This window comes from Pseudonaja textilis, chromosome 2, assembly GCF_049901715.1.
Source record: "Pseudonaja textilis isolate UNSWEBS1 chromosome 2, rPseTex1.2, whole genome shotgun sequence".
In the NCBI taxonomy this organism is placed as follows: Eukaryota; Metazoa; Chordata; class Lepidosauria; order Squamata; family Elapidae; genus Pseudonaja; species Pseudonaja textilis.
Genome location: NC_141991.1, coordinates 139652728 through 139665146, shown reverse-complemented (window position 1 = coordinate 139665146; position 12419 = coordinate 139652728). Strand labels below are relative to the sequence as shown.

General features: G+C 42.8%; 1 protein-coding gene across 2 annotated transcripts in view; it reads left to right on the top strand.

The window, feature by feature from the left end:
- Positions 1–12419, top strand: part of PPP1R1A (protein phosphatase 1 regulatory inhibitor subunit 1A) — an 89531-nt gene that overhangs the window by 42377 nt on the left and 34735 nt on the right. For both annotated transcript variants that reach the window (XM_026713757.2, XM_026713758.2), the window contains exon 2: positions 6247–6307. In XM_026713757.2, the coding sequence (XP_026569542.1) occupies positions 6247–6307 (61 nt within the window). The remainder of the gene's footprint in view (positions 1–6246; positions 6308–12419) is intronic.

The following is a 12419-nucleotide window of genomic DNA, read 5'->3' as shown; positions in this document are numbered from 1 at the left end:
CCCCCCCCCCCCCCCCCCCCCCCCCCCCCCCCCCCCCCCCCCCCCCCCCCCCCCCCCCCCCCCCCCCCCCCCCCCCTAAACCACCTTGTGCTTCCCAGTCCACGTATATATGTACACATGTACTCAGAGAAAAACAGAAACACAACATGTTACTCAGTTAAAAGTACAGATGCCTGCCTATGGATTACTAATGGTGGTGGGTTGGAGGTAACTTCAGAATCTAAGCTCTATGTAGCCTCCCAATCTTAGCTTTCTAATAACTTTAGGACTTTCATGGAGAAAGCTTGGTCCCCATCATCTACAACAGTGGTGGGATTCAAATTCTTTTAACTACTGTTTCTGTGGGCGTAGCTGGGTGGGCATAGTGTGACTTGGTGGGCGTGGCAGGGGAAGGATACTACAAAATCCCATTCCCTCCCCACCCCACCCCATTAACCTGCTTTCCAGCTCCGTTCTCCTGTGCAGGGCAACAAAAGAAGACCCAGCCAATCATCTGGGACTCGGGAGGCAGAGAATAGATGGGAAAGGGGCCAGTCAGAGGTGGTGTTTGCCGGTTCTCCGAACTACTCAAAATTTCCACTACCGGTTCTCCAGAACTGGTCAGAACCTGCTGAATACCCACCTCTGAAACAGATGACTTCCCCTTTTTTGCAACTCCTTCACCGGCTCCTAGGTTTCAAATGCTAGAGGAAAATGCTGGTTGCTGCCTAGCAAGGCACTAAATAGCTCACAAACCATCCCAAGATATCTAATTGCTTTTCTCTGCTCATATGAATCTACGTGGACATTTGGTACTGCAGGGGGCATGTCTATCAACCTCAGCACATGGCTAAGAGGTGGAGAGTGTTTTCTATAATCACAATTAACCCATTAAATTCCTCTCTTGTCTTTCCCTGGTAGTCCTTACAAACTGCTGGCAATAACCCTCCCCCCTCACCGCAATCATCTAGTTTCTTGTACTTGATGTTCTAAGAGCCCACTCTTGAGTTAATTCTCTCTCTTTTCATTTATCTCTTTATCTTTCATCTCACATTTTACAAGGCATGGTTCTTTTTTCTACTTCTTTCATGCTCCAGCTTGAATTTTCAAAGAAGTTCATGTAATTAATAAAACCATTCAGTTACATGAATACTTGTAAAATATGCCTCATTTTTTTAAATAACAATAACAATAATAATAATCAGCCCTTAACCCTTCTGATTCAATTCCAAGAAATATTGACATGTGTCAATATTGATGCATGCTACACAATAGCATAAATATGCATATTTTTGTAAAATATCACCTATAATCCTATGGGACCCCCGAGAAGCATCTCACTACAATAGAATAATGTACAGAAAGGGTTTCAGGTAACTCTAGATTTTTGGGGAGAGGGGAACTCTGAGGTTCTTCAACATCATGCTGTTTAAGTTAGAGGACAGTCTCATAATGGCACCTTGATTTTCAATCAGTTCAGGGGAGATGATTAAAACAGGTGCAATTAAACTTTGGATAAGCTAACAATAACAATTAAAGATGCCCCTTTTACAGTGTAATGGATTGGCAAAGCTTGAGCTTAATTGATCAGTCTGCTTACAGGCCTAGTAAGAGCTTTTGGTTGTTCAGGGCCTCTTCTTACTAACTTTGGTTGGTTGTATGTAGCCACTGAAAACAAAATTTTAAAGGAAATTGTTCTCACTCTTGCAATGCATGAACAAAATGTACACACTTAAGACATAAACATAAGAGAGTTTTGGATCATGAGGGATGTTGATGGAGAATCTCAGCGAAACAGGACAGTTTGGTTTCTTCAAACCCCTCTTTGTTGATGTGTGTGTCTATAATTAATCATTCCTCTCCATTTCCACCCCTCCAACCATGTATTTCCCCTTATGCAGAGACTAGCTTGAATTAGAACTAATCTGAGTAGAGCAAAGCCAGTGCTCAATTTTTTTTTATATTTCTCTCTCTTGGCAATCTCCTTACAATTCAGCCATTCACTATTCAAAAATTTTCCTGATCATTTGTGGAATCTTTTTGAGCGGTGTGCTCAGGACAGGTATCAAGAGGCCGGAAAGTCCTTGTGAGTGCATTTTCCTTCATTCTCCCTATGGTGCCCCGTCTCAGTCTTAACATGGTGCATAGCAGCAGATTAAATGCAAAAGATCCTTACGACAACAACCCTCTAAAGTAGGGACAGCTCTCTTATCTCTGTATTGCAAAAATATGAGACCTTTACATTATAGAATAACAGAGTTGGAAGGGACCTTCGAGGTCATGGAGTCCAACCCCCTGTTCAAGCAGGAGCAAATATCAGCCTCTACCTAGGATCAAACTCACAGCCTCCTGATTGTGATGCAAGAGCTCCACCTCTAGGCCACCTAGCATTTGTTCACTTGGGCTCTCCTAATTCTGAATCCGGCTTAGATCTGGCCTGTGGTGCCTCTGCCAGTGAAAACAGTACAGGAGGGCTATGTGTGGCCTTCCTGGGCTCTGTTTTTGGCCATGACAGCCTCCTGCAGCTCTCTGGCAGCAAAAATGGAGGTCAGAGAGGCTGCGCATGGCCTGCCCTGGATTCATTTTCATCCGCGACAGCCTCTGGAAGCTCTCTGCCAACAAAAATGTAGCCCAGAGAGGCCATCGTGGCTCTGTTTTTGCTGGTAAAGGGTTGCCGGAGGCTGTCGCAGCCAAAAAAAGAGCCTCAATGAGTGATGTTGAACTGGTCATGGCCACCCTGGCCACGCCCATCCTGGCCACGCCCTCCCAGTCCCCCAAAGTCAAACACACCCCTGATGTGGCCCTCCGTGAAATTGAGTTTGACACTCCTGGAATAGGGTATGACAGGAATAGGGTATGAGAGGTCTGTAAGGGGCGTGCGTAAGTGCACCATCGTGCCTCCCGTCCCTGTCCTATTGTCCCCTTTTATTAGTACCTATTTCCTGTATTCTTGCTCATCTTTATGCTTATACCTATTATCTTGTAAGCGATTGACAAATCAAATCAAATCAATAAATAAAATAGAACAGTATTTCTTTTTTGCTTTATCTTTAATTAACGTCTGCATTTTTAATTCATACCTGCATTTTTAACTAAGGCATTCAGTGGTACAGCCCAGCAAGATCCCTGCACAGGAGCATGATCAGTGTTCAGGAGGCTTTGGGTGGCTCTTCCGGATAGGAGCAGTTGCTCTACTCTGTGCCAGGGGACTCTAATGGCTAGCATAATCTAGCTGGAAGCCTCCCCCACTGCGTGTTAATAATGAGGATAACAGCTGGCAACTGGGGATCCCTCCAAAGGCGGCAGCTGCCTAAACAAAATCTGCCGAAACGTCATTACACAACAGAGGCTGCTGAGCCTCTAGTGGGGGGATACTGTCCCCCTCCCCCCCAAAAAATATGGCAATAAACACACCTCCTGCCAGCTGGAAATCCTTAATGGAAAAGCTCTCCCCTGTATTGGCTGCCATTTTACTCTTTTGCTACCTTTCCAGTGCCAGATAGCTATTTTCTGCCAGTAGTAAGGATAACCTTCCTTACCCAAAGAAGGGAAGGGAGAAAAATGCATTTCACCCTGACTTCTGTTGTTCAGTTTCCCATGAGCAAACAGGGAGGGATCCTTTTGGGCTGGAAGACATGCAGGTCATATAACTCCAGTAGTTTATACTGTAATTACCAGTCCTTTTTTAAATTTTATTTTCAGGAAGAACTCAAGATCATTGCTCTGTGTAGGGGTTCACTTCATAACCAGTTGAAGCCTAGTGTTTGGGAGGACTTCGAGCAGGGGTGGGGAGTTATGGCCTTTTTATGACATGTGGACTTCAACTCCCAGAATTCCAGAGCCAGCCATGCTGGCTCAGGAATTCTGGGAGTTGAAGTCCACATGTCCTAAAGGGGCCGCAGTTCTCCCACCTCTGACTTAGAGCTCCTTAAGCTATCCATAGCTTTAAAATGGGAGAAGTGAGGCACTCCTTTCCATTGGAATATAGAAGCTCTTTATGTTCCCCACCCCAAAAGCAGCAGCAGAGAAACCTAGGTGGCAATGATCTCCCCTCAATTTCAGCCCATCAGCAGCCCCCGCAATAAGATTGGGACTAGAGGAAAGACTGAAAGCCGGTTGAGAACTATATTTCTGGCATGAGGTCTCCAGTTAGTCTGGTTGAGATGTGGAGAGCTGCATGAAAAATAGATGCGGCTATGTGGGAAATAGGAGGAGGGGGAGGCGGCTGGAGCTATGAATATTTCATCGATTAATTGCGTGTATGGCCCATATTTTTATTCCATCCCTGCCTGTGGATCACGCGCCCCAGATGTGAGGCTTTTTAGCAGCAAAGAACTTCATCCTCCTCCTCCTCCCCTCCTTCCTCTGCCATCCTCCTTTGGATATTTGGTTGCACAAGGTAAGACTGCACCGAATGTCTGTGCAGCAGCTTCCTAAAAAAGGAAACGGCCAAGGCTAAAAATATACCCGGTGAACAAACCAGTAACATAATAAAGCAATAAACACTTCAGCCCAGTAGTACATTTGGGGCATAGCATCAACGCCGCCTCAGCCACAGCGGGTTAAAAAAGAGATCAAATCAAAATATCTGCATAGATGTTTGAGATATAAAAAAGGTCACCCTGGAAATACGGTAGAAGTGGGGCCACTATCAAAAAGGATTTCTGCTGTTCCAATTACGGCTGGGTATGTGTAGATATATTCCATGGAGGGCCATTGATGTTAATGAAGTGCTCTGTTTATTTATCTAATTAAAACAACAACAACAACACTGTAGTATATCCAATACAGCAAACAACACACCCAATAATAAACCGAAATGCTTCACAAGGGCTAGAAACCAGAGGCTTCAAAACAACAGCTAAAAGCAGCAATTACGGATTTAACAATATCGAGCTGAACATCCTTAAAATCGGAAAGGAGTGCAAAGCACACTTACTGATTTCTCAGGTTGGAATCGAAAGAGATGTTTTTTCCCTGGTCCTTGAAGGATATTGGAGGGGGTCCTAGCCACACACAGACTAGACCAACTTTAACACAACTGGGTTGTGTTCAAAACCGGTTAGAGGGATTCTTAGCAGCACCTTTCTTCCAATAATTCTCTTAAGACAGAAAATAATTACGAAAAAGTAGCATTTCTTTATTTTTGAAGAAAGCATGGCTTGCTATGGTCATCACTGTCCAACATCCCCAATTTGCTCAATTAGGGAGCTCTTAGCTATTCTATCCAGAACTTTTTCCTTCAGCTCAGTCAGAGGTCTTATCTCAAAAGCCAGCAACTGATACACTTCCTGGTTCATCACCCCCCAACGTGGCCGAACTGAGTGAGAGGAAGAAGGACTTGAAACACATGGTCTTCCTTAAGACATATGAGGGTGACAGCATCGCTGGGCTGTCTGGAGTTTGGAGGTAATTGCAATCTAAGAAGAAGTGCTGAAAAGGAAATGTATTGTGATGTGTTGGGCTGTGAGAATAACCTTGGGAGAAAAGAGGAAGAATCATAGCTGGCAATAGTCAGATAAGAGAAATTTGAGTCCCAAAGAGGGATGAGGATGAAGAAAACATCTCAGAAGCAACTCTCCCTTAGAGCTTTGAAAGGTAAAGTTCTTTCAGACTTGCAGGTTGCTGTTACTCTAACTAACTTTACAATAAAAGTAGTATAAATACTCATGATTTGCTTTCCTGTCTGGACTATCTCAAAAGGCTAATATCATGTTCCCAAGGATTAAATCTCACCTTTGTGAGAAAGGATTGTTTTGTTCAACCTAGTTTGCTCAGAATGATTCTGTTAATTTTATTCATGCTATTTGTGGTCCTCCAGGATGATGATGGCACCATTACGTTTTTTCTATTCCATTGTCAAATAGTTGGAAAAGAACGTCACCAGCATAATGGGTGGGGAATATAAGTGTCCAAATATCTTTGGTGTCTATTTCCCATCATGTTGCCTTTATGGACAGAAATAATGAAATAGCGGTTCAACACATCCATCAGATTCCCAGTCGGAATCAAATTCCCTGTTCTCATAGTTTACTTTACCATTGACGGTGTCTTGTGAGAATGACAGTCTAAAAAAACATCTGTACAAAAACATTGGTAGTGCTGCCTATCTCTAGCATGCTATCTACCATAAAGAACTGTCTTCGGAGTTGCTGACAAATAACAGTCCCTCTCTTCTGCCTGTGGGGAAGGTTTTTTTTTTTTTTTGGACATTTAGAATAAGTTCCTTACAAGCGGTTACTGTAATTAATCTCTCTTTACCTACAGATCCGAAGGCGTCGTCCGACTCCTGCCACGTTGGTCTTGAGCAGCGACCAATCGTCACCTGGTGAGAGCAGATGCATGACTTGATTAAATGTAAATTGGCCCTCACTCTGATTCCTCCGGAATGGCCGGCTGCTATTCAGCAGGTCTTGGAAAGAATTTGAACAGTTGTATGTGAGAAGGCAAAGGCTTTGAATCAGGGACGGGGGGAGATCTGTAGCCATCCCAGCGTATTACTGAAATACAGTGGTGGGATTCAAAAATTTTTACTACCGGTTCTGTGGGCATAGCTAGGTGGGCGTGCCGTGGCTTGGTGGACATGACATGGCTTGGTGAGTGTGGCAGGGGAAGGATACTGCAAAATCCCCATTCCCTCCCCCCCACTAACCTGCTTTCCAGCTCTCTTCTCCTGTGCAGGGCAACAAAAGAAGACCCAGCCGATCAGCTGGGACTCAGGAGGCAGAGAATAGATGGGGGCAGGGCCAGTCAGAGATGGTATTTGCCGGTTCTCCGAACTACTTAAAATTTCCGCTACCAGTTCTCCAGAACTGGTCAGAACTTGCTGAATACCACCTCTGCTGAAATATCTCCCCAGCAACCGCAGCCAATATTGCTCAATATCTAGATCTAATACAGGTAGTCCTCAGCTTGTTTATTTATTATTTTATTTATTATTATTCATTTGTTTAGTGACCGTTCAAAGTTACAATGGCAATGAAAAAACAACAACCAATGACCATTTTTTGCACTTACGACCACTGCAACCCCACCCCCCATGGTCATGTGATCAAAATTCAGCCGCTTGGCAGCTGGCTCATATTTATGACAGTTGCAATGTCCAATGTGATTTCTCCCATTTTGCGACCTTCTGACAAGACAAGGCAATGGGGAAGCCAGGTTCACTTATCAGCCGTGTGACTAACTTCACAACTCCAGTGATTCATTTAACAACTGCAACAAGAAAGGTCGTAAAATGGGAGAATACTCACTTAACAAATGTTTCACTTAGCAACGGAAATGTTGGGCTCAATTGCAGTTGTAAGTCAAGGACGATCTGCACTGCCTAGAAGGACTAGGTATGAGAAAAAACGTGGAATACTTATCTAGTGATTCACTTAATAATTGCAGAAAGAATGGTTGTAAAGTGGGGGGAAACTCACTTAACAACTCTCTCACTTAGCAACAAAATTTTGGGGTTGTGACTGTAACTCGAGGACTACCTTCATACCTCAAAATCTAGAACTAGTACTATCTAGATCAGTGGCCCCCAACCTTTTTTGACCCAGGGACCAGTTTCACGATTATTTATTCTTCCACGGACCAGTACCTGGGTAACGCAAGACTCCATCACCATCAGGATGGCTCTTCGTTCAAAGCCGCCCCCAGCTCTTCGATGAAACTAAGGCGTGAGCACTCAAACGCCACTTTCCAACCGAAAACCCAGAAGCAACCCAAAACCCAGAAGTGCCGTCGAAACAAGATGGCAGCGCCCAAGCTTTGCGGCCCGGTAAAAAATGATCCACGGACCGGTACCGGTCCGGGGAGTGGTGGTTGGGGACCCCTGATCTAGATGACCAACATCTGGATGAACACCCCTCTCGCCCATTCCTGTCCTTAAAAGTTGCTCATTATTGTTCTATGGAGGCATCTTCTCTGACCTCTGAGCAAGGGGTTACTTGGAGGCTTCGCTTATAATACCATCTTTTCTGATTGGTTCAAGAGGCTGTTTCTGATATTGCTGAAACTCTCAGACTAGAGCTAAGGACTAAGAGCCAGTCAGGTATTTCTACCCAAAAACATAACTTTTTTTCTGAAGCCTTTGCTGTCAATCTTGTGTTTCTATTGCTTTTTGCAGTGCAAAAAAAAAAAAAGTATGATTGATGCTAAATAATGGCTGTTCTGTCCTGCCTTTATTCATGACTGCGCAATTGAGGCTGGGGGACCTTGGCCAGCTTTCCATTCCCTTCCTGTACTGCTCCTGGTTTTCTGAGAATAAATTAAAATTATCAGATTTAAGTTTGGATAAGAGGGATAAGAAGAAGGGACTGATCCAATGAATAAAACATATGCAACTTTCAAAATACTTGACAAGATTCATAGATTGTCTTCGTCCAAACCTACGACTAACAAAACTGTAGCACCCTAGGTGGGAGAAATCCTGATATCCATGCTCTATGATTGTTGGAATTATAATCCAATCTATTTAATATTGGAATCATTTTCTCCATTATAACAAATTACACATACTACCTAAGAGGCTGAGTCCTGAAATTTGTCTGTTTAGAAGGTGCTTTTGCAAGCATCTTATAGTTTTTCCCCTTTAATTTGGCTGATGTGGAGCAGCTCAAGAGAAGCAGGAAACCTGTGATATGTGTGTTGGGTTTCTTCAGGCTGTTCTAAGCAGACAATGTGTGGTTGCAAGCCATGTTTTTAAATATAAAATCTCCCATAACTTTGTGGAGTAGTTGACAATATCATTCCTAGGTATTGTGGAAAATTTTATGTGCCAGTTATGGAGGGAGGGTCTGCTGCCCTACAGTTTACAGAGAAGTGGGTCTGCAGGAAAGGATACTATGCCGATATGGGTGCAGGAGAGGGTCAGGAAAGAGGGTAAGCCCCACATTTTGGTAACCTTGGTATTTGTCTGGAATGACACCAATAGAGTTAACATTCAGAGTATGTTAGGACATAAACATTAAACCAAATATTTAGAAATGTACCTCAATTTGGCATCTAATCTATTTTGCTCAGCATTCCCCACCCATGATTTTTTTGGTTTAGTGTGCAAAATGTTTTTGAATTTCACATAACCTGCTTTTGGTGGGATCTAGGATAAAAAAAAAAGCCAGAATGCTGACGTTGGCAAATGGCTTAAAGGAGATTGTTGTGAAGTCAGCTTGTATTTATATTATTGCAAACTGTCAGGCTTTTCTCCCAGACACGAGGTTCACATTTACTCATCTGAGATTGAAAAATTCGTGCTCTAGGTCAGGTACAGAGACTCATTTTCTCCAACCCTTCCATTTCATCTGAGACTCCTGATCATTTAAGAACAAAGACCAGGAATTGGGTTATGAGGCTAAGAAAAGGAGAGAAGCAACCTCTGGTTTAGGATTACCAAGAACTGGGCATGGCTGGTCTAATGAAGAGAGAAGGACCAGGGGAGACATGATAGCAGTGTTTTAATATTTGAGGGACTGAGGAAGGGTTCAAGCTATTTTCCACAGCACCCGAAGGCCAGACAAGGAATAATGGATGGAAACTGATCAAGGAGATTCAGCCTAGTAATAAGGAATTTTTTTCTGACAGTGAGAACAAATGGAACAGTTTGCTTTCAGAAGTTGTGGGAGCTTTATCAGTGGAAGCTTTCAAGGAGAGACTGGACTGCCATCTATCAGAAATGGTGTAGGGTCTCCTGCTTGGGTGGGGGGGTTGGACTAGATGACTTACAAGGTCCCTTCCAACTCTGTTAATCATATTACCAGATATCTGAATGGGCAATGGGACAGAACAAAGAGTAAGGAGAGGGCACACTAAGTGTTCAGCTATCTTGATGTCTGCAGCAAACAGCGTAGTTTTTCAGGTGGGGGACACAATGCCTGAGAATAGCCCAGCCAACCAGTGACATCCTGAGAAGGCAGTTGGAGTGTGAGGAAGCCACAGTGAAACACTATGAGGGAACTCTAAAGTTGTAGAGTCATCTCCCAATTGGACTATTGTAATGTGCTTTACATGGGGCAGCCCTTGTACAGTATTCAGAAGTTGCAGCTCGTCTATAATACAGCAGTATGGGTAGAACTGCGTATACCTCAATGCATCCATGTAACAGCACTGCTGTTTGAGATGCATTGGCTCACAAGAAGCTTCTGAGTAGCCAGGTGCTGTCTGACAGCATTAAGGCCCTACATGCCATGGCTCTGGTTATTAGCAAAACTGGCTATTCTGGAAGATTTCTGTCTGTATTACTAAAACTAGTGGGATGGTTATGTTTCAGGTCCCTTCAGTGAAGCAGTGTCATATGGTGGGGCCTCGGAAATGGGCCTTTTTTGGTACATGCCTTAAATAACACCCTGGGGATATAGATGGTCTCCAACCTGTTGGCCTTCAAGAAAGCTGAGAATGTTGGCTCCCCACTCCCCTACCCAGGCATGGGGGCTAGGAGCAGGCACTGGGTAGTTGGCCAGTAGCTGGAAGTAGGTTTTATTGGGGCCTCAATTTGTTAAATGTTATAAAAGTTTATTTTTTTTTAAGAAAAACTAGTTATAAAAAGATAAGATCTACCCTCAGGCCTATAGATTAGGAAAAAAAATTGGTCAGAGATGGGAGTTTTCTTATCCTTGCTTTTCCTTCTTTCCCTCCAGGGCCATCTTCCCAAAACTAAGATTGGCAGTGCAGCAATTGGAATTTATGTCATGCCTATTTGGATTTTTAATTGACTGGCAAGTTTCATTAATGTAAATTTGAAGGGAGTTGGAAAGAGGAATAGCAAGGAAGGGACCTAAGTGATTTGTTAAGATTGGAATAAGAGTGAATATTCACGTAAATACATTTTTCGGTGGGGGGCGCTCCCCGATTTGCCAATGTTTCAGTTTGAAAATCAATTGTAGAAAAAAAAAAGTTTACCAGGACAGTTTGGGCCAGGTTTCTTTCTCTCTGGATCACCTTTGCCTGCCTTTGCCATTCTTATCCTTCCATCCAAATTATGGATAGCATGCAACCTTGGTTGTAACTTTTATTTTTGCAACATCTCTTCTCCAGCTGATTAGATTTTTTTCTATCTATGGTATCGGCAAAAAGGTCCTCTCAGTTTCTTCCCATTTCTGCCCATGGTTTGGTGTATAAAATGAGTTGCATGAAACTCCTTTATTTGATGGTTGCTTGATGATACAGCCAAACATGATTACCCATCCTGCTCCCAATTTAAGAAAATTATCGCAAGGAAATGTTCTCAGGATTATCTGGACACACATTTTCCTATCGGGTCAATCTCGAACAGATCTAGCAGCCCTTTGAAAGACTTGCAGCCCCTGTGATTGCCTGCCTTTTAGTGACCTGTACATCTCTCTCCACCTGTCTGAACATTTAGGAAATTTTCATAGCAGATGGGCAGATTGACAAAATATTCCTAGGAAATCCCAGGAATTCGAGGCACGTTACTCTCCAAAAATAAAATTTAGAAGCTTAGAAAAACGTTGAGATTTAAGAGCTAAGAGATATTTACAGTTTAATCCCTCAATTTGTCAAAACTCAGTATGTAAGTAATAATTATTTTCCAAGAATTCATAAATAAGACTTCTTCAAGTAAAATTGTGCTACTAGGTTTCACTGATAGTAGAGTAAAGCAAACGGTATGTTAAAAGCTTGCTTTCTCTCATATCTGCCCGCCATTTCTCCTGGGCATAGACGCAGTAAGAAGTGATCAACTGATCTATGGAAAACTTACAACTTCTTGAATAGGGAGTCTTCTGGATTGTGTGAAGGAAATACTCAAAAGAGGTGTCTTGTTCTTGTGAAAGGAAATGTGGAAACCCATGTTAACCCATGTTAAAGTCCAGCTTTGCATCTGATATAGAAGCAGATCCATCCTGGGAATTAACATCTAATGGATAGTTTTGGAAACCAATACGTATAAACTTATCTCAAGGTACTGTTTGGATCAATCAAAACTATCCCCATTCAGGACATCGTCCTTGTCAGCAATCTGACAAATAAGTAACAGCAGTATGGAGCACAACTAATTCTTATACAAAGATGTAGGCGTGTCTCTGTCCATCACTCAGAGATCTGATCCTTATGACACAGCATGTCCCCAATGCTTGGTGCACCAAAGTAGGAAATTACAGTTAGGTTCAATGGACTTTCAAATCCCATTAGCTTCTTTGGGAAATCACTATATTTATGGAAAGATAACTCTAAATATAAGATTATCCTCTAGCATCAGTAGACAGGAAGATATTAGAAACACAGACACAGTTCCTGTATAATGTTTGGCTTCCTTGCTTCATCATCCTAGGATTGGAAACTCTAGCTAAAAGTGATCCTGACAATTACCTCCACAAAATCTATACTTCCATCCCTGTCTCACATATATTTGTATTTCTATGTATCTGTCTAATGTCACACTTCAAAAAAATAATAATTAAGATAATTAAGATAATTAATACTGTAAAAGAGAG